Source organism: Malaclemys terrapin, chromosome 8 (genome assembly GCF_027887155.1).
Source record: "Malaclemys terrapin pileata isolate rMalTer1 chromosome 8, rMalTer1.hap1, whole genome shotgun sequence".
Lineage (NCBI taxonomy): Eukaryota > Metazoa > Chordata > Testudines > Emydidae > Malaclemys > Malaclemys terrapin.
Window position 1 is genome coordinate 8,939,683 of NC_071512.1, and position 26,545 is coordinate 8,966,227.

The window sequence follows — 26,545 nt, forward strand, 5'->3', positions numbered from 1 at the left end:
CTATTGTGAATGTTTTCCTGTCTTTATTTTTCTGGCTGTGTTTCATGTTTCCACAATATTTTGTATAATTTTTCTCCAATTCTGACACTTCAAGTGCAAGTGGAAACTGACAGTGATGTACAAATTTAGTAACATCTTGTATAGTTTCACTCAGAATACTTGCCTCTCTTTTCATCGTGCTCTCAACATTTAAAGAACAGCAGTACTTCATCACAACTAAAACTGTGAGCCTTTCCTGAATGTTGTATTGTAAGTCAAACCAGCAATCTATCATTCATTCTGTTGATCTGTAAACTGTACAGATGTTGTGAGGTAAAGTACTGAAGGTGCAATTTTTTTACCTGCAAATATTGTCATAAATAGTTTAATTTTACTTTGAGATGTACATTACTTTTTTGTGGAGGAAAACATCTCCTCTGTTGTTGTATCAATCCTGGTCTGTCTTTTCTTGTGAAATATTTAAGAGTGAAAGTGTTTGGTTGCCATAAAAGAAGGATTTATAGCCCCTTTGCTCAACAGAGGACTGAAGCTTTGGAGCTGAAATGGCCAGTGTATCACACAGAAAGATGTTTTCAGTTGCAGATAATAAATTATGCATCTGGAAGAAGCAGCCAAGCAATGCTAGTCACTTCATAATAGCTTTCTTATACCATTCTAAGCTATTTTTGAGAGTAGTTGACATAAAGCAGCCACATAAAACAAACTGTTAATCAAATAAGTGAGGAAGCACAACAAACGTGGTTAAACAAATCACGGTGGTAATTTGTTAATTCACAAGTTGAATATAAGCTTGCAAAGATCCATGGAGCATCTCTTAGGCCTGAGGAACTGTGCAGCTCCAGTACTTGATTGTGATCATATAATTCTCTCGTTTTGTGCAGTCTGATGGCTCCTAAGAAGTCTTCTGTCTAAAATACAGTAATTGTTGTATCATTACCCACGTCCCTGCTCGCAAACAACACACAATCTCCTTTTAACACTAGAATTAAAAACTGTAACACAACTCCGAATTCTGTGTCACCAGAGAGCCCAGAAAGTGAGAGCCACTGAATGTAGTACCATTATGGTCTCAGTGACTGTTTTTGGACATACAGGGCCATGGCACTTCATTCATTTCTCTTGTTTGCCACCTAGTGCCAAGCACCTATTGTGCATGCTGCCTGCCAGAAAGCCTTCAGCATACCCTTTGGTGCCTCTGCTATGTTTTTATACATGCTAAGGTGCCTTTCATTTCTCCAGGCCTTCTTTATTTTACATTCATTTAGATCCATTGCAACTGGGTCCTTGATTCTGGAACATCACGTTGGGATTTGTTAACCTTCGGGGCCTGTCTGTTTACTCAAGCCTATGCATAACTAAAGATTTAGATAGGAGGTACCTTGTATCTATATGACGGCTTGGTTGCAGCATCTCTTAATTCCCTTGCATTATTATGGTATTTGCGGTTAATCTGGTGAGGGTCTGCTTGCTGCTTATCACTTTTGTTAATTGTAAAGATGCCCAGATGCTTGTGCAGTTGGTGCATGTCTTCCAAATGCAAATGATTATGCTTTTCTTCCTTCATTTTGCTTTTTTTTTTCATAAATCCTCTGCATTAGCTGTCATCCCTCTGCTGCATGATTGGTTCAAATTTGAACTTGATCGTAGTACTGTATCGGGAATTCCTAGCCAACCAACAAAAAAACTTAATACACTGAAACACTGTTTCTTGATCCATCATGTCAACCATATTTTTCTCTTTCCTACCTAGGGCTGAACTACACTTCAGCTGACATCTTCAGCTGAGACCTCCTCTTATGTTTCTGATGGAAGTTGCACAATGCAGTTCAAACACACTGCATTAGAAATAATTACTGTATTGTTCTGATCATTCATACTTGCTTAATGCTTCAGAGGACTACATCTATTTGCAAGTGTAGATAATTATGTATTGGCTATGTTGTGGTGGTGTAGCCATGTAGGTCCCAGGATATTAGAGAGACAGGGTGGGTGCGGTAATTATCTTTTATTGGACCAACTTCAGTTGGTGAGACAGACAAGCTTTCAAGCTTACGCAGAGCTCTTCTTCATGTCTGGTAAGGTCAAAAACTTGTCTCTCTGACCAACTGAAGTTGATCCAACAAAAGATATTACCTCACCCACCTTGTCTCTCTATATAATGGATGCTGTATTTTCCATAAAACCTATACTTCATTTCCAGATTTTTATTTTTATTAAAAGCATCTCTCCCTGCTGGTCAAACTGGTTAGAAACAGAGTGAAATTAGTGTTTATTCATAATCCTGGGAGGAGGGTGGGGGGCGCACTGTAACTATGTTTTCAGGTAAAGTCCATGTGACTAAAATCCTATTTAATTTGTTGGAAATTCAAGAACTAATATATTTCAACACAACAGAATCAAAGCTGAGAGAAAAACCTCAGTTTTTTTCATCTTTCCTGTTAAAATTTTTCATCGCTGATTTCATTCCATTATCAGGACTAAAATATAAGAACACTGCTTGCAAACAAATATAGCATTTGGGTTTGGGCCAGAATTTCTCTTACAGGATAAACTTTTGTGTGAAATGAAAGCCAAACAGCTGCTCACAACTTGGGTTTGACGAAGTGATCTAATGCTATTGCCCTGATCTCAAATGTGAAGCTAAACGATTTCTGTGCCAGAGTCTCTGTGCCAATCTCCTGGTCCCAATTTGTTAGAACAAAGCGCGTTGTTATTGCGGGTCTGGAAGTGAAACCTTTTTGTTTGATTTTTCACGTAATTTAAACTTTAATGGGAGAACCCAAAACTGTTCGGAGACTTTTTCCCCATGCACATATATTAGGGTTACCATATTTTGTGCCTCCTAATGGAGGACACTCCCGGGGGCCCCGGCCCCGCACCCGCCCCAACTCCGCCCCCTCCCAAAGTCTCCGCCCCCTCCCCTGCTTGAAGCCTGAAGCAGGTAAGGGGGAGGGGGGGGAGGAGGCGCGGCCCAGGCTGGCCCCCGGCGGCTCCAGCCTGGGTCGGCTCGGGCCCTGGCCGACCACCCCCGGCGCACCCCCCGGCTCCCAGCCCCGTGGGCCGGCTCCCGGCTCCCCGGCCCCGCGGGCCCGGCTCGGCCCCCGGCTCCCAGCCCCGCGGGCCCGGCCCGGCTCCCCGGCCCCGCGGGCCCAGACCGGCCCGGCACTGCGACCCTGGCCCGGCCTGGCCCCCGGCCCGGCTCCCGGCCGGGCACCATGCCCCCAGCCCCGCACAAGCCTCCCGATTTTCCCGGACATGCCCGGCTTTGGGGGATTTCCCCCCGGACGGGGATTTGAGCCCCCAAAAGCCGGACATGTCCAGGAAAATCCGGACGTATGGTAACCCTACATATATCCTGAGGATTGGTAGGAAAATAAAACCTTTGCAGACCCTTCCCACACCCCCAAAATTCTGTCTGCATATGCACATCTTTCCTCTTTAAAATGCTATGAAGAAATATTCCATCTTAGCCATTGTTGTACTTGACTTTCACTTTCTCTCTACTTAGTTATTCTCTTTTCTCAACTTTTTTCTATCCTTGTTCTTCTTTAGTTTTCTTCCCTCTTATCTGTCTCTCTTCAGACTTTCCCCAGGCTGCCCTTTGACTTTCCTAGCCTTTAGTAAGTGAATTTTAGCGCTGATAAGCAAGGTTTAGGCATCTGAGCCAGATGTAATGCTGGCAGGTGCTGTGAGAGCTTGTCATTGCCAGTCTTAGTTGCTTTCAGGCTGCAGCACTGGGCCTGTTTTCCGAGCACAGACTGCCAATTGCACTGCATTGTAACAAATTATGTCTGATTTTTATTGCATGAAGACTTTTCCATGAGGAACTTGCATGAGACCACAAATCAAATTTGCAACCAGGTTGCGCCGAAAGGTTGGTTAGTACATTAACTTAATAAGCCACCTGTCCCTAGAGACGCCACAGTCTTCAGGGAAGAGCTTAATTTGGAACAGCGCAGCCATGTTAATGTTAGCAAATGGGTTTTGTAAAGGTGTTTTGATGAGAATTATTTGATGAGAATTATTGCATACAGTAGAAAGCCAGGAGTTGATATATCTGAGGTAGAAGGCCTTGCAATAGGACTAATTTTTCCACATAGATGAATTCCTTTATTCCAATTACAACATTATTTTTGAAGATTACAAAAATAAAGTATTCTGGCTCAACAGTTTGTCTCAGAATATGAACTTAGACCTACGGTAGCTCATTTAAGAATGTGATGTCACACTGCCAAGAAGCGAGTCTCTCTCTCTTGCTACACCATTGGCAGCATATCCCCATGAACCTTCTCAGCCACACACTGTGTATCTGCAGAATACACTGTTTGATACTCGCCTTGCACAAAAGGTTTTGATTTCCACAGAATCTAAAAATAAATTATTGCATACACATTGAGACGAAATGTGTAGCTGGAATACAGCTATATTTTTAGTTTCTGCAAGATTTATTACAAATGAAGTAGCAAAAGGTGGGGGGAACTTAAATTGTGGCCAAAATCTGCACCTTGGTTTAATAAGTTATTGTTAACAGAAGGAAGGTGTGCTCTGCTGGCATAGTTTGCAGCAATCCAGTTTCATTACCAAATATTTGCTAAAAATACTTCATGTAGCGCTGTTACCATTGTAATTGCAGATATAAATTTGCATTGAATCGTGCATTGTTTTAACAGTGAGGGTAGTTTGCCGCTGGAACAATTTACCAAGGGTTGTGGTGGATTTTCCATGACAGGATATTTTAAAAAACAATATATACTCTAGTTCAGGCACTGCTCTTGGACTGGAATCAGGGGTCAAACAGCAGGTCAAACTAAATGATTGTGATATCTTGCTCAAGACGCCCAGAATCAGGAGCCACTGTGTCACCCCTGCTTCCTCAGCAAGTGAGAGCTTTGCTGCTGCCAAGGTGCCGGTCAGCTCCCTGACACACCAGCCTGTCTGCTCTTTAGGAATCTGCCAGTCTGAACCTGGCCTTGTAGATAAGTCAGTGAACACGAGTTCCCCCAGAGACGTCTTTCTGCAGTGCCCAGTCCCTCTTGCTGCTTCCAAAGAGACAGAGCACACGCCAGCCTGTTGGGTTAGCTGAAGACTCTCACTTCACTTTAATACACAGCACTGAGTGGGTTTTGTAATAAACAAGAACAGGTTTATTAACAAAGAACAGAGATTTCAGTGATACTAAGCAAGAGAAAAGGAGACAGGTATGGTTACAAATAAACATGATTTCCAGTGACTAAATTAAACTTAGCAAGTTACAATCTGTGCCTAAGCAGTTTTCTTTCTCGCATCAAGTTGCCAAGGGACCCAACGTTCACCAAACCAAAGGGTGCTGTTCCCTTTATTCCCTAACTGATGGATAACTAAAATGCCTTTGGGCTCCCTGAATATTACCCAGAGTCTATTGTCTCTGCCTCCAAAGCCAGGAAGGATTCCTGAGGTGCAGATTCTGTCCCCCCGATGTGCTCACTAAGCCCCAGCTTGATAGCTTTGTTCATTGTGTGTGTAAATATGCTTTCATTGTCCTCTGCCAATAATGAAGCCAGTCAGACAGGTAAATATGCGTTCCTTTGCCTAGGACAGGCTGGGTTCATGCGCTGTCTCCCAAACACATTTTAAGAACCTATTTCCAGCACATATATCTAACTCTTTGTGCACAACCCATGCATACATCACTCAGTGATTTTTCAGGACCAGCGTGTCACCAGTTTACATACGATACATGACACCTTTTACATACATATGATGACAACTATGTCTTGGGGGTAATAAGTATGCCAGGTCGGATATGAGTTAGTGCTGTGGGCCTTCTGCCAGTTGGCATTGAGGGGCTCCCAGGCTCACACACCCCCTTTTACAATGCAGCAGCAAGGTCAGAGCCCTGTCCAGGAAAGAGGACATCTGCCACTATATTTTCTTTCTCTTAATATGCACAATTTCCATGTCATATTTTTGCACTGTCATGCTCTACTGGTGCTTTCTGGCTTTTAAAATCTATGAAATAGTCTACTACTTTTAGTGTAAATTCATCGATTTTTAGGGCCAGAATCGACCACTAGATCAGCTAATCTGACCTCCTATATCACACAGGCCACAGAATTTCATCGTGACTCCCGTAATGAGCCCAATAACTTGTGGTAGACTAAAGCAGATCTTCCAGAAAGGCCTTCTGTCTTGATTTGAAGACTTCAAGACATGGAGAATCTACCACTTCCTTAGTAGCTTATTCCAATGGTTAATCACCCTCTCTCAATGAAAAAATCATGCCTTATTTCTAATTTGAATTTGTCTGGTTACAACTTCCAGCCATCTGTTTTTATGGCTTTCTTTGCTATGTCAAAGTGCCCTTTTGTACCCAGAAATTTCTCCTTGTATTTCTGGAGAGGGAGGGGGTGTTGGAATGAGAGTGAGTTTGTGGAATTTCCTGCACTGTATAGAAAAGTTAGTTGATCCCTGGAACTAGAAAGCAATTACAAAATCAGAGTTTGGAGATAGTGACCATCAAGTAATGGTGTTTGAAAATGTATCTACCGATACAACAACTATCCAGCTTTGAGGTAAAGGTTTGGGATTGCCATAGGTCTGATGTATTCCTCCCAATTTGTGATACGCTCTGAGGGGAACACCTTTCTCATTGCCAATATGGTAATAATGCTTCTGGAACATATGGTTTTCTTTCCCCAGAATTCACTTGGTTCTCTAGTGAACAGAAGCCTGTACCAGAACATCAGCAACTTTATGTGAACAGTGGTATGTGAAGGCAGGGCAGAAATTGGTGTGTGTTTTGTAATTTAAAATACAATTGAGTTCTTATTCCACATTCTCTTTAAAACACACACACACACACCCCACACATGCAAATACAAGCAAATATTGAGTGTGTCTGTGTTCATGTTCATTTTAAAACAGTATGTAAGTTTGTGCATGCAAATTTGGTGCGGCTGCCAAGCAGTTGGCAAGGTGCAGTGTCACAGAGGCTGGGTGTCCCTCTATAAATGAGATGCTTGCTATGTCATGAATATCAGAATTTTTGTTTTTAAATAATTTCTTTGTGAAATTGAAATTTGTTTTACGAGATCTCCCTTGACTAGTACTGCCAATATTGCACATTTGTTTAGTAAACTCTTCAGATTAGATATATCTTATGTAGCTTCATGCATCAGAATCTCTTGTCTGGTGTTCTTTAATCCCAAATAGCTATCGTTTTTTCTCCTAAATATCTATCATCTGTGTCTGGTTCTCCACTAAGTGATGAAAGATGTTGGATTCTTCAGTAGATAGTGCTGTAACTTCGTTATACGGTTCACTATATATTTTATAAAGGGTAAACGTACTTAGAAACAGCCTTCATTACCCATATTTTAACCAGAGCAAGGCCTTAGATTTATTTGTATTATCTTTCCGTGTTCATTAATAAACTGATATACAAATCATAACAGATTAAGTGTATTTTCTACTTAAATTTCATAAGCCTCATCAGAAATAGCTTGCTGCTCATCTCTTGGCTTGATTAGAGAGAGTTCCAAGTCCCCTACAGAAATCTAAACTGACATTATTAATCTTCAAGATGAATTGTTACTGTTTGCGTTGACCTTGTGGATTGAGGGCATGGAAATGTCAAAGGGCAGTATTAGTAAAATCACAGCATGTCACTTTAGAGCAAAATTTCTCTGACTAGTATTCTCAAATTTCCCTTGACTTATACGTGCGGTAGCATAACCTGGCACCATCATGTGGGTGTTGCTAAATCTACATACGGAATAAACTTACTAACTATGGTGCTTCCATTCCATATGTTATGAACATGGAAGGATTTTTTTCTTCCGTAAGGTATATTTATAGAAATAATTAGCATTTCCAGAAGCTGTCTAAAACATTTTTGCATGAAACTTATATAACTCTCGATCCCTTTATTCGAAAGGAGTTCAGGTTCTTACTAATGATGCTTTTGTGAGGTAACACGTGCAAAACATGTTAATCCTTTAAAGGTCAAAATAAATATATTCTGCATGCTGAAGGCATTATGATGGGATTTTGGAACAGAAAGGAAATGTGATGTTTTTAACGAGTTTTTAAAAGATGTTGAAACTGTGCTATGAAATAGTGCAAGACTGGATGAATTTTGAAACAGGAAAACTAATTTTGTTAAACATCATTTGTAACATGAATGATAGCTGCGCCTGCTAGTATTGCCCATGCAACCATCATGGACTTATATTTAAGATAAATCTGTCTCTTTTCCCCAAGCTCTTTATGGTTTGCATTTGCCAGGTTTCTCTTTTAGAGTGCGTAGAGACAGAGTATAGAAAATCTTGTCAAAATTCTGTACTGCCCATTAATCGTGTCCTTGAATGTGTTCACTCTAGATCAGGGGTCGGCAACGTTTGGCACGCGGCTCACCAGGGTAAGCACCCTGGCGGGCCGGGCCAGTTTATTTACCTGCTGACGCGGCAGGTTCGGCCGAGCACGGCCCCCACTGGCCGTGGTTCGCCATCCAGGGCCAATGGGGGTGGCGAGAAGTCATAGCCAGCACATCGCTCGCTCGTGCCGCTTCCCGCCGCCCCCATTAGCCCTGGACGGCGAACCGCGGCCAGTGGGGGCCGCGATCGGCCGAACCTGCCGCGTCAGCAGGTAAATAAACTGGCCCGGCCCGCCAGGGTGCTTACCCTGGCGAGCCGCGTGCCAAATGTTGCCAACCCCTGCTCTAGATGGAACAATGTTTTTAAATACAAAGGACATGGTTTTTGGTTTAAGCCTTTATCATATACGCACTTGTCTGTGTCGTTATGGGGATCATTCCTGGGATATATGAACCATTGCACAGTCCATCTGTCGTCATAATCTGTTGTCAGTTTCTCACTGATTGATGGGCTGTCACATTGAATAATACTGGAGATTGAACAAGAAAATTTCCTTTGGTGTGAGATTACATGAGGCTAATGCACATGGTATAAATTTCCTTAATTATTTAAATGGTCCGAAAATGCATCTCTTACCAAAGATGACTCTAACTTTGTCAGTTGTAAGTGCCCCATTAGAGTTTAAAAATATAACTAAGTTGACTTAAGTAACTTAATACCGTAAAGTGATAAACAAACTATATCATCTTATAGATGTTTATGGAAATGTCTTGCAGTTCTAGGAGCGATCAGGAAAATGAATTACATTGTTGCCACTTACTAGAAACACACTAGCTATATGGAATGTTCTCCACATGCACGTACGCCTGTTGACTGTTTGTAAACAAGCTCAGAGTTGGTATGTGCAAATCTGCTTACTCAACTAGAGCAATCCTTTGCTTTGTATACTTAAATAAGTCCATCAAACCAGAATGGCTTTCCAGTGTGTGGTCTTGTGTTGTTTTTGCCCCTAAAATTCTATTCTCTACCCACAAATGCTATCTCTGTGTGTTGACCAAATGCATCAATTTGACCTTGTTGTAGTTGACCATGTGGTGGTATTTCAAGTTACTGTGAGAATCAGTCACCCACACAGTACCCTTGGCACTACAAGTGACATAGTGTTGATGTGTATGTATGATTGATTAATTCTTATCAAAGCAAGGAGAACAAACTCCTTCTTATGTACATTATAGGATTTCTGGTTGTTCACTATTGTCATTGTTGATGAGTGTTAAACCATTTCCCCTTGATGTATGGCAGAAAGTGCAAGTCTCTTTCATTCCAGACTCAAGACGCTGCTATGATGTTTGATTTGCTCCACCCTTGAGACATAGTACAGTGCCACATGAGACAATGGAATAATATCATAAGATTCATATTGTGCTCTCAAATAACAGGAGTTGGCCAACTGGTTGTGGTCACTGACTTATATTGGCAGAACCTTCCCAGGCACATGTTGAGTCCTGTGGTGATTTGTCTTTGTTCCAAACATTTGCAACCCACTACTTCCACAATACAATGGGCTCCTAATAAATGTAACTCAGAACCATATATCTATTATTGTACAGAATGGTATTCCTTAGTTTATTTTGTGGTATCTGTTTACTATGGGCATGTTTACACTTAATGGTAGATTGGCACTGCTGTAATCGATGCAGTGAGTGCTGATTTAGTGGGTCTGGTGAAGACACGCTAAATCGATGGGAGATTTGTATACTCCACCTCCCCGAGAAGTGTAAGGGAAGTCAACGGGAGACACTCTCCAGTCGACACAGCGCAGTGTAGCCACTGCGGAAAGTGGATCTAACTATGTCGACTTCAGTTACGTTATTCACAGAACTGAAGTTGCGCAAGTTAGATCAATTTACTGCGGTAGTGTAGACCAGACCTGTCTCTCTACTGGAACCAATCTGAAATCATAAGGAGCTCTTATGTGAAGATAGCTCTACTTTGGTGTTTGGGCAAGTTATGGATAGTAATAGACCTTTTGGGATAAAACGAGAAGACCTTATGCTTATTGTTTATTGTTCCTATAGCAGTAGAACCTAGGAGGCCTAGTCATGACACAGGGACCCCCAACTGGGCTAGGTTCTGTATCCACATAACAGAAGAATGGCCTTTGCCACAAAGGGCTTTTAGTCTGTTTAATTTTGATCCAAATCCTTTTAGAGGCTTTGAAATGCCCAGATGAATGTTTCTATTTTTCATTTCCCGCTACAATGGTAAGTGGGACTCTGTTCTAGTCAAATTTTCCAGGCCAGTTTTGCAGACCTAGCAAGGGTCTGATAGTTTGCAGGAATATCTAAACTTTTCAATGTTTATTTTAACAACTTGAGGCTTTCCCATCCTTTGACTGAAATGCTGGATTAAGTTTATCATCCTGAGTTGTCAGTTGCCCAAGTGCCATGTTAATTAATGCATTTCTTCTGAATAAAGGAACAGATGGCCCTGGATTCTAAATAAGTTACTGCCATGCAAATCAGTTGCATTGGAAGCTACTGACAATCATTTGCATTTAGCAGTGTTAAATTAATGAATTCAGTAACAAACTGTGAGGGATCTAGGAATCTAAAACTTGCTTCTTATTTTGGTCTGATAAAAGTAGAATTTGGGGGCCTTGGACCTTGAGGACACACAGGAAAAGCTAGTTTTGGACAGGGTTTTTGGAGAGAGCAGTGGTATGTTCCTGGAGAACGATGAGGGTTGGAAAGGTGGTTTCTTGTAGTTGATTTGCTTGTTAAAGTGAGTTAATTGTTTCAGTTCGATTGCTTTTTAATGCTGCTGGGTGCCATGGTGACATTAAAACATCAGTTAAGCATCAGGACACAAAGAGCTTTTGTATAGATATCTTCTTTACTATTATTTAATTCTAAATAATTAAATAATCACATTTGTAACTAATGGAAAGTAGATTTCCTTTAGGAATGCAGTAAATTAATCTGTCATTGCATACACTGTTTTTACCTGGTGGGTCAGATGAATGGGAAGCGCCATTGTGCTGACAAAGAAACATGAAGGGGTGTGTGTGTGTGTGTGTGTGTGTGTGTTTAATTTATCAAAGATTTTCAAAGTGATCAGCCTCGTCCTGGATTTGCACTGAAGCAGCTGTCTAGAAGCAAATGTGAGAAATAGAAATCTATCATTTAAACGGTACAACCGCATATGGCAGGATGCACAGCTGCCAAAACATAAGCGTCCTCTTGTCTTAAAAAAAAAATGTATTCCATAATTCCATTCCTGCCCTTTACCATATGTGTTTTGTGCTGCAGCCATGCCAGGGTGTTATCTGAAAATAGCAAGAGAGAGAGCAGTCATAACAAAAGAAAGGGAAAAATCAACCTAAGTGCAATTGTGGCTTTATTCCAGTTACTTCTTAACGTATATCTTAATTAAAAATTCATTTTTATCTTGTACGCTAATGAATAAACAAAAGAGCTGAAGCCACTGACAATCCGAAGAAGCTGCCTGGTGAGGGTAGAAAAGAGAACCAATTTCCTAAAATATATATTACAGCATTAAATTCTGCAGTTTTAGGGCTCAGACTTGCTTCCATTAAAAGCAATGGCATAATCTCCATTACTTCCAAAGGGAGCAGGGTTGGGCTTTTCAGTAGTTTAAACATGTGGTAAAATGCTAAGATTCCACTTCAGTTAACTCTTCAAATGTTCATTGCAAAAAGAGTTTGCTTAAGGTAAGAGGAATGGAAGTTAACCAGAATTAAGAAAATCAGTTATATTATGGGATGTCCCCAAAGATGCCTCTGGCCTTCTAGATGAGCTGTAATGTCTTTAGTTAAAGTGCATCGCTCTCCTCAGTCTCAGTGAACATTTGATGTCAATTGACTGTTATTTGGTTTTCCTTAAAGGGTGAAATTCACTCCCCAGACAAGGAGATAGAACCTGGCCTATGCACCACATACGCACCTCTCTTTGTGCTGGTCCTCTGCACAGGAGTGAGTTTCAGGCTATGTGAATAGACTGGGACACCTTGCCACTCGGTGGTCACAAGCTACTGAAACATAGAACATGTGATCTCTCCTGATCATGGGACACATGTTGTCCACCCCGACCTCCATGCGATCCCATTGAAATCAATGGAACAGAGACTGTGAATGAGAGAGGATTTTCTTGTTTCCTTTCTTCAATATTATGTTATGTTTGGAGGAAAAAATCAAAATAAATTTCAAATGTGTATTTCCAGGATGATTAAATCAGTCTCATAACCAGTAGTATTTGGGCAGTGCAACGTATGGGAGTAAAGACTTATTCTGTAGGGCTGAGAATAAATGGGTTTTGAATGGGAAATTGGGATTCTAATTTACCGGTTTTTCCAGACCAGACAACGTTGAGCAATTAAAACTAATCTATTGCCTGCCTTGGTGTTTACATAAACCTTCTTAATTGATACATTCTGACCTCTGGGTAAAGGGAGAGGAGAGTGGTTCCTAAATGTGCTTCTATTTTGATGTGCACAGACCGCTCTGTAATGGTGTGGGAAGGTTCATTTTAGACATCCCCATTCATTTAATCCTTTGGTGTGTTTTGATTGAATCCTGTTGGATGTGCTTAACATAGTGGTGTCATCTTGCTTCAGCCCTTTTGCTAGTAGTAATTAGAAAATGAAAAGTTTCTCATTAAGTTTGCTAGTGCAGCTATTGGAGGCTAAGGTCAAGTTTTTCAAAAGTGATTAGTGATCTTGGGTGTCTACGTTTTTGGGAGCCCAGTGTTGAGATGCTTTACGGAGGCCTAATTTTCAAAAGGTGAGTTTTCAAAAATTTCAGCAAACCACATCCGCTTCAGGTGTCTCAAGTTGGGAACCCCACATCAGGAATCACTTCAGAAAATCTTGGCCTAAAGGTAGTAAGTGCAATGTGTTCTTTTTATGGTGCTGGTCACATTTATCCTCAAGTCAATTTTTTTCAGAAATGTGGTCAGGAAAACCCATGTGACTTGTTCTGTGACTAGGTAGATGGAAATGTATTTCCCTGTACTGAAGCTTTTTATGCTGATGTATCCTAATTCTGCTCAGAGACCTGTGAGTGAAACCAGGAAAGCCAGAGTTTGTGTAATACTACTTGATTGGAAAGGGATTCCATAATATGGGGGGGGAAGAATTTTGATAACCTGCAATTAAAATAACTGATACATCTTTTAAAATATGTCAGCCTTCAGCTAACGCAGTTTTTCTTTTGCTAACACTCCAGCAAATGCTACAGGATGTGTGTAACACATGAAATTGCAAGAACAGTGCTCTTGTGGAAGACATGAAACAAATTGAATGAAGGAAAATGTGCATTTCATTTGTTTTATTCGGTGGTTTTATCTAAGGTTACATGGTGCAAAGTTGGATTTTTGAAGTATTGAATACTTACTTTGGCAGTTGTCATAAGCAGTCGTACTGCCTTTCGTTTCCACATGGATGATGCACTCAAAGGAGAGGGGGTTTTGATACCGATTAAAGGGTCAAGACAACTTTAGTCACTATTTTCAAGTTATTGATGATCCCATTATTACTGATGTATGGCCAAACTGAGGGGAAAAAAAAACCTCAGTCACACATGGAGGTGTAAGCAGTGCGACCTAGTGGTCAGAGCAGGAGTCTAGCCTAGTGGTCAGAGCAGAATCAGAGGGCAGAACCACTGATGTGGTCAAGAGACAAGCCAGTAGTTAGAGCCAGGAGCAGGAGCCAGAACAGAACCAAAGGGCAGAGTTGCAGTCGTGGTCAGGAGACAAGCCGGGGTCAGGAATCAGAAGTACAGAGGTAGGCAGGGACTAGGGCAGGAGTGGAGCAGAAGGGGTTGGAGCAAGGGCCAGACAGGAAGCAGGAAGTAGGTCTGGTGCTGCTGCAGGAGTAGAACAACACATTGAGCACCCATTGTATTGCTACCGGGTTTAAATGGTGATCAGTTGGCTCTTCTGACCAATCAGGGAGCACAGTGACTTAGTGAAGGTTTATTGGGCCCAGTGGAGTCATTGGGTTGCTAAGCGACCGAACCCAAAGGCATCAGAGTTCCTGCCCCCACTAGCATTTATAAAATACGGGATAGTGTAACCTCACTATAAGATATACCATGGTCCTCCGAAGCTACAAATTTAGTAGGCAACCTTGTTCTCTATAATATGCTCTAATAAATTTGTTAGTCTCTAAGGTGCCACAAGTACTCCTATTCTTTTTTTGTTCTCTATAAAAACACACACAATACACAGAAGTTGGGAATAACTTATCTATCTTTTAATTCTTTGCTAAACTAGAGACATTTCTGAAAAACTTCCCGCTGTCGATAAAAGTGATCAGATAAACCAACGTTGCCAACATCGGCTATACATGGGCTGTGGGCTGCTGCTGAGATTGTCAGCATCATTTCAATTAGACTTGCTCGCATGCAAGGTTAGAATGATGTGGTGCTACCCTAAGCACTAGCTCATAGTGGCCTGTCTCTACAGCTGGTGTCCCAATGTTGTTATCTCCAGTTCAGCTGAATGCTAGCAATGGCAAGAAACATTTTAAAAAAAAAAAAAATCTCTCTAGTGTAGAAAAGACTTAAAAAGCCAGGCTTAGTTTCAACTCCTGTGTAGTGTGGAATTAAGGTTTTCCTAGTTATCCTACTTCAGTCCTTGTTAGAAGAACACAAAGAAAATTGAGGTTTTATAATTCATTTGAAGATAATTGTTAAGGATTATAAATTGTTGTTTAACCTCATGTAGTTTGATGCTGGTTCAATATAATTAAGATTTATGTTGCCTTACTGTCACTTGGGTAATAGCTATGCCTTTTTTTCTAACCTCATCGGCCATCCCATATCAGTGCTGAGAGTTCTTTATTTACATTTTCATGCAAGATATTTTTGGAGAGGAGAATAAATACAAAGCATAAAGCAGTCTATTTCTAAACATCGTGTCACATTCAAACTAAACAGTCTTATTCCAGCACATGAGACGTGAGCACTGACAATAACGAACCATTAGTAGCTTTCTAGTAAGACTGCAAGTTTAGTAACTGGAATACAAGAAAAGAGCATGAAAAATATTGCTGTCTGGAAACATTACAAGGAATAGCTGATATGCACAATGAAATAATGCCATTCAGTAACAAGGTAAAAAGTTCACACTGCAGCATAGAACAGACTAGTTGTTATATTGTGTAGTGGTCATTTATATTGTCTAACAGTGGGCTAGTAAATGAAACATGGAAATCAACACTGTTTTAGAACTCCTAATGAACTGTAAAATATTGGGAAAGTTTCAAGCCATACGTTTTCCAGCAGTTCAGTAAATTATGGCTAGTTGAGCTAGTCTGCCCAAGGGAGTTGCAAATAGGGCAATGCGGTGCCAGACCCGCTCAATGAACTGCCATAATTCTCTCCATACCAGGAAAGCAGGTCCCATTGTGCCACATGTGGTTGACTCTTTCCCCCTCGTAATCAAATCAAATCTGGTTCCTTGACCTTTGTCTCCTGTGCACATTCCTGTTCTTGTGATAAGGTATAATTGGCATTTGTCACTGATACTTTATGGGTAAACTTCTGCCCACCTTATCCTTGTCTAAAAAAAAAAAAAGTAAATTGGAGTTCTGCAAAAGTAAGGTGAACAGGATGTATCACTACATGATCAAGTGTGTGATAGTGCAGTCATATGCAGGCAAAACTCCCCTTTGACATGAATGGTAGTCTTAGTTGTGGGAGAACTTTCAGCCCTGGGGCCCTTGAACTTTAGTCTAATTTTTGCTGCTGTATGGTTCAAAACGAATAGGGCACAATTAGATGGAGAGGCATTCATTTTGTCTGTCTTCCAAGCAAAATATCATATTCCAAGAACTGACCTGCACTTGAGGCACATTCATTATTCATTGCTCTGTGAGTAGAGTTGGGCAAATAGCTGATTTTTTTCAGTTCACTGGAATTTCTAAAACACGAAAATAAAACTGGGTCAGATCATGCTGCAAATGAAAATTTTCAGAATTTTTTGTGAATAGAAAAAATTGTTAAAATAAACAAACAAACAAAAACATTTTGTTCAAACCAAAACTGAAACATTAGTTCCCAGGCCATTGTAACAATTTTTTTTTTTTTTTTACACAAAAGCAAGTGGCTAGATTCACAAAACCATGGTGGGGGAGGGGGGAAGGGTGGCGTACATTACCACTTAATAAATAATCATAATTGTATAGTTAGTGAACTTGCCTTGGACCCTGTTTCTTTGCAGATGCAATTACATAGTTTGTATTCTACTTTGGAAATAGATTTTATATCACTATGCCAGTTCCACTTAGAGAGATGATTTAGGACTTTCCATTCTCTTCTGTTCGTCTCTTTTAGCTTGAACTAGTTAAATCCTTTTATTCCCCCTTCCTGCCCACCATCCCAGGGTCTCTAGCCATTCTTCAAGTTGTCTTTATTAGTCAGTCCTTTTTAAGTTAAAGTGAGTCATCTCAGAGGATAGCCTGAACCAACTGATTGGTTCAGCACGCCAAGTAAAGTGGATTGTTTCATATGGCTTCACTTAGAAGGAAGGAGAATTTTGCAACATAAGTCCACTGTCCGGTAATCAGCATAAGAAAACTGCAGTGCAGTTTTAGCAAGCTGTTTCAGCATAAAGACCAATTTACCTTCTCATTCCTTGGGGGAAAGTTCATGGTTCATGGGCAGAAGTCAGGGTAGAAGGGATCTGTGATGCTTGCTCAGCTGATATCTATTGGCTATTCAAGTTATACAACAGAGTTTTTGAGACCACAGCTCTGCAAAACTGAGCAGTTTTGGGTCATAACATTTTGTGTGAACCTTCTTGGTTTTGGATTCAATCAGACCCAAAGACTCAAAGCAAAACGCAACTAAAGGTCTGCTATGGGTTGAAACCAAGCAGAACCTATAATCCATCCATGGTTTCCAAATTAAGCCAAGACCCTGCCTAGGTTCACTTCAAACTTGGACTAGGTGCCGTGAAACATTTCTGAAAATCTGGGCAATGTTTTCTGTTTACTAAGGAAAGTTCCTTTTAGATCAATGTCAGAGACAGATTCTTTCAGAGTACAGAAAAAGGTCTAAAGTTCTCCACTGTCTTGTACTTCCCACACCCTTTTAAATGCGGGTATTTGGGTGTAAGTTCAGTAAAATTTTGTTAGAAAATATGTTAGAAAATTTTGAAATTTGTCATCTTTTGGAGTAAAAACTATGAGACCACATACTGCAGTGAATTAAAACTATGACCATTTAGCTAATGTGTTTTTTTTTTTTTTTTTTCCTTTGGCTAGCAAACCTCTGGAACCTAAAACAAAAAGATTTGCAGATCACAAGAATGAGGGGTAGAAATTAAAAATCCTTTCTTTGTAAATGGAATTCAATTTCTTGATACTAAACAACACTGAAGAGTAATATCCTCCTTTCAGTTTGCCTCTGGAATGTACGTTTGTGTCAATGGGAGGCTTGCAAATAAAATGTTTGGAGACTATGCCTAAAAGTGTATTAGCACTGAGAAGGGGAACTCCAGAGCTTGGCTAGGGACTCCATTACTTATTAAGAAAAGGAATCGTTCATGCAAATTGTGAGTTCTTTGTAAAAGGGGCAGGAATATTTAATGACTCCGTTCCATTTTCTCTCTCCCCATCAAACAACAGTAGGCAGGGCTGGAAATAGAATAGCCGCATAGTTGGGAAACACTGGGGTTTTCCTGATGAAAATGAGCAATGCCGTTTCTTGATTTTTATTTTTCATTGTCCGTATCAGACAGTGAGAACTCCTCCAGAACCAGCCTGCTAAGGGTCGACAACCAACTGCAAACATGTGTTTTCTTTTGACCTCATCATGCAATTCACATGTCTCAAGGATCATGGGAATTGCCAGCTCAGAAAAATGGCTGCTTTATTCCAACAGGGCGATTGCAAAATATTAAATAATGAGAATGCGACAGGTTGGACACCCCACCTCTCCATCCGGGATGCCACCTGATGTGCTGGGGTTTAACTGAGCCTCTCCTGTCCAACCAGCCTGGGTTCCCTCTCCCTGCTTTGCTGGATTAGGCTTTCTGGCCTCTTGCAGCACACACACAGGCAGGGCCACACCCCGCTGGAGACACAGGCCTTGGCTACACTTGCAGATGTACAGCGCTGTGAGTTAAACCTGACTTCGTGCAGCTGAGTAGGGAAAGCGCTGCAGTCTGTCCACACTGATAGCTGCCCAGCGCACTGTCCTAGCCACATTTGCGGCAATTGCGGTGCTATTGGGAGCGGTGCATTATGGGCAGCTATCCCACAGAGCACCTTTTCCCATTCTGGAGCCATGGGTTGTGGGAAGGGGGCGTGGGTGCAGGGGATTCTGGGTCCTGTCCCAATGCCCCGTGATGCATCGCTTCGCATCCCAGAAATCCCTTTGTTTCCGTCCACCTTTGGCGCCATCTTTCAACGGTTTCTGTGCAGCGCGATCTGTCTGCGGGAAATGGAGTCCGAACTGCTGAGGCGTATGCTGATGAGTCTCGCCAGCACATCACATTTGGCTGTTGAACTATTCCTTAAGATCCAAAGTGAGGGTGAGGAGTCCAACGATGCTATCGAGCCGCGTAATGCGTACAACACGAAATTGCTTGTGGCATTCACGGACATGCTTAGCACCGTGGAACGCCGCTTTTGGGCTTGGGAAACAAGCACCGAGTGGTGGGATCACGTCGTCATGGAAGTCTGGGATGATGAGCAGTGGCTGCAGAACTTTCGGATGAGAAAAGCCACTTTCATGGGACTGTGTGAGGAGCTTGCCCCCAGCCTGCGGCACAAGGACATGAGATTGAGAGCTGTCCTGCCAGTGGAGAAGCGGGTGGCTATTGCAATCTGGAAGCTGGCAACTCCAAACAGCTACCGGTCGGTCGCAAACCAGTTTGGAGTGGGAAAGTCGACCCTTGGAATTGTGTTGATGCAAGTTTGCAAGGCCGTTAATCGCATCCTACTCAGAAGAACTGTGACTCTGGGTAACGTGCAGGAAATAGTGGATGGCTTTGCACAAATGGGGTTCCCTAACTGTGGAGGGGCGATAGATGGGACGCACATTCCTATTCTGGCACCACCCCACCTAGGATCCAAGTACGTTAATCGGAAGGGGTATTTCTCGATGGTTCTCCGGGCACTTGTGGATCACTGTGGGCGTTTCATTGACATTAACACAGGCTGACCCGGAAAGGTGCATGACGCACGCATCTTTCGGAACACTTGGCTGTTCAGGAAGATGCAGGCCGGGACTTTTTTCCCAGAGCGGAAGATCACGGTAGGGGAAGTTGAAATGCCCATTGTGATCCTTGGAGATCCCACTTACCCGTTAATGCCGTGGCTCATGAAACCCTACACAGGGAGCCTTGACAGCAGCAAGGAATGGTTCAACTACAGGCTGAGCTGGTGCCGAATGACTGTGGAGTGTGCCTTTGGCCCTTTAAAGGGCCGCTGGCGATCTCTGTATGGGAAGCTGGACTTGGCCGAAAACAGCATCCCCACGGTTATATCCGCGTGTTGTGCCCTCCATAATATTTGTGAAGGGAAGGGTGAAAGCTTCACTCAGGCATGGACCTCCAAGGTTCAACACCTGGAGGCTGAATTTGCATAGCCAGAGAGCAGGGCTATTACAGGGGCCCAGCGCGGGGCTGCAAGGATTAGGGATGCCTTGAGGGAGCAATCTGGGGCTGAAAACCAGCAGTGATATCTGGTGCCCTGCACGGGAGTGAAGTACAGTAGTTCCAATCTTTAGGAATCAGTGTCTGCTTAGCAGACAAGCAGACTTGCAGTGCCTTATTTCCTGGGCTAAGGAGTCTTTTACTTTATGCAATAATAAAGAATGTTTTCAAAGCCAAAGAATCCATTTCTTGAAAAGAAAAAAAAATATTTATTGAAAAGAAACAAGGGAGTGGAGTGGGGAACGGTACAATCACAGATTCGCGTATGTCCTGTCTGGTGTGCTGTGCAGTGAGTGCTGCACTTCAGGACAGCTATACTACATGGTGATGGGGGTTGAGTGCAGAGGGTAAGGGTCATGGTTTTCAGGGCTGGGTGGTGAAGATACTGGTGTTGGAGGCAGCGGGTGGCGTGAAGAACACGGAAGTTGGGGAAAGTGGGTTGGAGGTGACAGTGGGGCACAACGGACAGAGTTTTGGGACAAGGGCTGGGGGGGGAGGGCTACAGCTCCTGGATATCGTCTGCTTGGTGCTCCAGGATGCTTATCACCCTATCAGTGCTTTGCCGCCGGTGCGCGGTGCTTTGCCGCCGGTGCGCTGCGTTTTCCTGGCAGATCCTGCTTTCTCTCGCCCTCCAGTCCTGTGCTTTCTCATTCTCTTTAATAGATTGCCGCATCACTTCTTGCAGCATGTCTTCTTTGCTTTTTCGCGGTCTCTTCTTGAGTCTTTGCAGTCTCTGAGCAGGCGAAAAGGGGTACGGCTGAGGTCTCAAGGTTGATGCAGCTGTATAGGCAAAATGCAACATTTAACAGAGGCAGCATTGTTTATACCAGACAGAGTAATGATTCCCCCTGCACTTAAGGAGTAGAAAACACATAGGGTCTACACACAATAGCATAATTTTCCCGTCCGAAACAGAGCACGCATATCCCACGGGAGCCTCAAAATGGTAAGGGGGACTGATTGTTTCAGGGTTGCACTGTCCTCTTACAAGACCCATCTTGCATAAAGTATATCTTAGTTATACCATGTTCATATCATAGCCATATTTCTATGAAGAATATGGGGTGTAACGTCGCAGAGAACTCCCCTCCAAATGGAATGGTAAAGGGGAGAGCATTCCCTTCATGTGCTGTAGCAATGAATCAGCAAAGAGAGGCATTTTCTCCAAAACAGTTTTTTGCGATACTGGACATACTAAAATGTGTCTTTAGGGCCTACTGTTTTTCAGTTGATTCATAGGGGAGGATGGCGCAGATGTGAGGAAGCTTTGACTTTAAAAGGAATGGCTTGTTGCATATTCTCTCCTGGTCCTGTTGCCTGTGAGGTTCATTTCCTCTGACAGTGATTTCCATGTAATAAATAGCTCTTTTCTCTCATTTCCACAGGCCCTCCAGGAAGGCGGGGAAAGCCGGGTCGACGAGGAGAACCTGGTAAGCCTCATGTTTCCTCCTGTGGAGTGTGGTGCACCCAAGTGATAACTGGAATAGTACTTGAACTGCTTGATAAAGATACTAGCCACTTTTATCTAATTGACCTGTGAAACGAAGAAGTCCAATGATCTCCCATGCACAATAGGTTATCTACTGATGTTAAAACCCTTCAGCTCTAGTCTGACCTAGCCGCAGTGACTTAAAGGGGCACTGCCACATTGATTACACACGTGTGTGTCTGTCTGTGTGTAATTTATTAGTCTGCTGCTTTTTTTCCTTTTGCCATGTGTGCCCCATTCTTTTTCAAAGAAAGATAGGACAGGGAGAAGGGAGGTAGGCATGTGAACAGTCATAGCAGGTAATAATACAGAGAGAAATATAAAAGGCACATGTACAGTGTCTCGGGAACCATACACTGGCTTGTTATTTTAGGATTACTTATACATTATACACCTTGTGTGGTCTATTAAAATGTTCACAGACTGGGAGTCAGGGATGAGTGAATTCTAAGCCTAACTTGTTGTGTTGGTCTTGGGCACAAATTCTTGAGATTCATGTTCACCCATAGCCTTTACCTCAGCTAGCTAACTCATGTAAAAACTATAAACTTCCTCGTCCTTCGCTAGGATTTCCACTTTTGTTAATCACCATGTTTTAGCTAACTCGAGATAAGAACACACCTGTCTTCCTTGTGAAGACTTTGTTTTTCTGCCTCTCTAGTGAAATGGGGCTAATGCTGCTTCTTTATCAGCTTCAAAAGGGTATTGTTTGCTCTATGCTTTGAAGCTAGAAGGTACTACGGAAGTAGAGTGGAACGTACTTGGTTTGGGAAGGTAAAAAGCTATCTAAAGAACTACATGGAGTTTGGGAACATTTATATAAATTAAAGGAGGATGAAATTTTTGGCCTCCCAACCTTAACAGTGCCCTTCTAATTTGGTCTAAGCAAATGTGGCGCTGTAAATATGTATTTTTAATTAGCAACGGGGCTTCTGTTTGCTGTGCCTTGGATATAGTTTCATTTCAAGGGCAAGCCGAAAATATTCTCAGATGGTCCAACATCTGTTGCTATAAGACAGGGGTGGGCAAACTGTGGGCCGGATCCGGCCCATCAGGGCTTTGGATCCGACCCGTGGCACCGCCAGCCATGGCACCATAGGCCTTGTGCCACTCTCGGAAGTGGCTGGCTCCACATCCCTGCGGCCCCCCCGGAGGAGGAGCAGAGGGCTTTGTACGTTGCCCTTGCCTCCAGGCACAGCCCTCCGCAGCTCCCACTGGCCGGGAACGGGGAACTACAGCCAATGGGAGCTTCAGGGGGAGGTACCTGGAGGTGTGGCAAGGGTAGCGCGCGGAGCCCTGTGGGCCCCTCAAGGGGCTACAGCGCTTCCTGGAGCGGTGCGGGGCCAGGGACAGGGCAGGCATGCAGGGAGCCTGCCCCGGCACGCACCGCTGCCACCCCAGAGCTGCTTTAGGTAAGCGGCGCCAGGCCGGAACCCGAACCCCGCCTGCACCCCACCCCACAACTCCCTGCCCTAAGGCCCCTGCCTGCACCTCGCACCCCTTCTGCACCCCAATTCCCTGCCCAGAGCCCCCTCGTACATCCCACACCCATCCTGCACCCTAATCCCCTGCCCTGAGCCCCCTCTTACACCCCACACCCGTCCTGCACCCTAATCCCCTGCCCTCGGCCCCCTCGTACACCCCACACCCGTCCTGAATCCTAATCCCCTGCCCTCAGCCCCCTGCTGCATCCCGCACGCCTCCTGCACCCCAACTCCCTTCCCTGAGCCCCCTCATACACCCCTCCCTCGCCCTGAGTCCCTCCCTCCCACACCCCAATCCCTCCTACACCCCAATCCCCTGCCCTGCTTACAATTTCCCCACCCAGATGTGGCCCTCGGCCCAAAACAGTTTGCCCACCCCTGCTATAAGCCCAAGCTGTTCATATCCCAAACCGATGTAAATACTCAGTTATGAACTTCTAGAACACACATGATGGAATTAAGGGTAGGTAAATTTTGTATCCGTAAAAGTGCAGCATGGTGTCAGCCTGTGGAACTCAGTGCGGCAGGAGAACATATAATCAAATACTTTAGCTGAATTTTCAGAATGGGCTGGATAATTTTATGACCATCAGTATTTACAGTTAGGAGGAGGTGGAGCGAGGTAAATGATGCACTTCAGGCCATAGAACTGATTGCCATAGAGGTCAGGAAATAATTTCCTTCGCTTGTTGGCTAGAGAGCGTCACATACTGGGCCAGGTAAACATCAGGGATTGTTGCAACCAGCAAAAGGATATTGGACTTCATGGGACAGCGATCCAGTCTGCTACAGTGAATCCTGTTCTGCTTGACTAAGCCCAACTGTCGAGGTGGAGTATCCTGTCATGTGGCTTTGATTTCTTAATGTTGCACTCTGCTCCATAAAGTTATTGGTTGACTATAAGATTCAACCAAGTGCTAACTGCAACATTCAAACAATGAATAGTGTTTAAATACATCAGTTTATTGAATTTTCTCTTACGACATTGTCCATCTATTTAGTCATCAGACATTTTAAAGACAACGCTGAGGCTCAGGATGACAACCTGTGAGAATTCGTACTCAAACTACATTTTAATATTTCACGTGAACTGCCTGAAAATAAGATTATTGTGATGCTAGTAGCAATAGTATTAAAATAGCATCTAGGGTCCCAATGTGAGATCGGGGCCTCATTGTGCTAGGCACTGTACAGGCACGGTAAGAGACCAACCTTGCCCCAAAAAGCTGCTTACATTTTACATATACAGCACCAAGAGTGAGAGAAAGGAAGTGCTATTATCTCTAATTTACAGATGGGGAACAGAGGCACAGAGAGACTAAGTGACTTGCCCACTGTGATACAGAAGTCTGTGGCAGAGCAGGGACTTGAACTGAGGTCTCCTGAGTTCCAGTTCAGTGCATTAACCACAAGAATATCCTTCCTCTTAAGGAACAGAAAACTGCCCTGGGATCAGCGGACAACCAGCAGAGGAATTATAAAGAATTAATGAGACTCAAGTATGTCTCTTTAGATTTTTCAGTAATTGAGGAGAGAAACCAAGGAGAAACTGTAGTTATTTTTGGCAGGGAGGCTCCTAGGGCGCACACTTGTGGTAGATGGTTAAACTATGCCTTACTCTGAGACTGAACAAAAGCACACAACGCAATACACTAGATACAGCAAAGTGGTTACACACAGCCTATGTAATGAAGCCCCTGAGAATTGTCATGCTGTATTACAGATATAAAGAAAGGCAAAGAGCAGACTTCCCTCTGCGTATTGGTTTTGGCATAGCTGCCAAAAGTTTGTTTTCATAGATAGCTTGAACATATATTTATATATTTGTTTCAGAATCTTACCACACATAAACCAGGTCCTTGTTCTTTCACCACAGCTGATAAATGGGAATAAAATTTTGTTTGCCTAGCATGATAGCATCCCTCCCTGGAGACTCTATGTGGTTACAACTTCACAGCCTCCAGACAAATACTGTCTTAGTGCCAGAAGGCTCAGCACTGATTCAGGCTTGCCCTGGGGGAGGCCTTTCTCTGGCAGCTGTTAAAATTATAATGTTAAAGCTTTCTAATACATATGAGGCATTCAATAAATTTGTTTTAAAATCGAGCAGCTTTTCCACAGTGATGTTGGAGAGATCAGCCTGGTTCCTCCAACCACACCCACTTCTTGATTTAAAACACGACTGAATTCCATTTCTTTTCTGTTTAGATTTGGACAGTATAAAAATTAACTAGACAGCTATAAATGAATAGGAATTTACAGAGAGTTTGTCACTCTTGAAGCACACTGAAGACAACTGATGATGGGCATTGTTTATGGGGTGGATAAAATACTATTTCAAAATTAATTTAAAATTTCTTTAGAAAAACTAAAGTACTTAAAGGACATGTCTGAACTGTGGCGCCATTGGGCCAAATGCAAACCAAAGTTAGGTGGTAAAACTGCTGATATTCTGGGCATGCTAGCAATTCCACTATTGCTACTCATGGTGAAATTGCCTAGTGCTAGACCAACACTGGGTAAAAGTGCTAGTGCAGACAAACGTAAATGGGTTCACTCTGCTAATCTGCTTGGAATTCAGCAATTCTTACCAAACCAGATAGGTGCTAAATACCACATTCCAAAGGGATTATCACCTTCCCCTCCGCCTCTGCTCTTACTGATTGGGGACAAAAAGAGAAATTGTTTCTACCCATGAAGGGAGGAATAGGAGGGGAATTCCTGGCTCCTGGTCTTGCTGCAGCTGCTCACTTCTGGAATTGATACAGCCTTCCAGAGCTGCCCCCTCCCCACCCCACATACATAGGCCTGCCTGCCTGCCAGTACTGGACCATGTTAGGCTATCAGTGGGATAAGTGCTGTAAATTTTCAGTGCAGAGGCAGCCTTTAGTGGAAAGAAACTTCCCCATAAACCCATCTGAAGCCCTGCACTGGGGCAGTTTGAAACTCTCTCCTTGCACTGGGGCAGTTTGAAACTCTCTCCTTGCACTGGGGCAGTTTGAAACTCTCTCCCTGTGAGTTCCATTGCATGTGCCTGCTCTTGTCCTTTGGCCTGGTCAGGACATAAGTGTGTTAGGACGGAGCCAGGACTGTACACTTCAAAAGTAAATGCACAGGCACGTTTGTACATGGTCTGAGTGTTGTGAAAATGTCTATGGAACATGCAAAGCAAATGTGAATTTGGGGGTTGCTTGAGTCCCCCAAACCCTTCTTGCCTTTTACACCCCTGGCTACAGCCCAGATTTCTTCTAATGGTCTTCACCGACCTTCAGGTTTAAACAGGAACAATGCATAGATTTGGAAAGCATTTTTGTCAGTGTCAGTACAGTTAAACAGTCCACAGATTTATTGAGTCATTGACTCTCTCTGACCCATTTTATTTACTCCTGCAGTCATCTGGCTCTTATTTAATTATTTCCATGTCTCTGACAGAGGAGCAGCCAATGCCATGAATTGCACATATGTCTCAAAGCTATATACAAAGAAGGAATCACCTTTGTAATGGGCATTCAGGTTACAGCTTTCTGGAAGAGG

The 26,545-nt window shown here is 43.0% G+C and overlaps 1 protein-coding gene across 1 annotated transcript in view; it reads left to right on the top strand.

The window, feature by feature from the left end:
* The window catches only part of COL23A1 (collagen type XXIII alpha 1 chain), a 327,013-nt gene that overhangs the window by 205,938 nt on the left and 94,530 nt on the right, over positions 1-26,545 (top strand). The window contains exon 3 of the mRNA XM_054037338.1: positions 21,424-21,468. Within this exon, the coding sequence (XP_053893313.1) occupies positions 21,424-21,468 (45 nt within the window). The remainder of the gene's footprint in view (positions 1-21,423; positions 21,469-26,545) is intronic.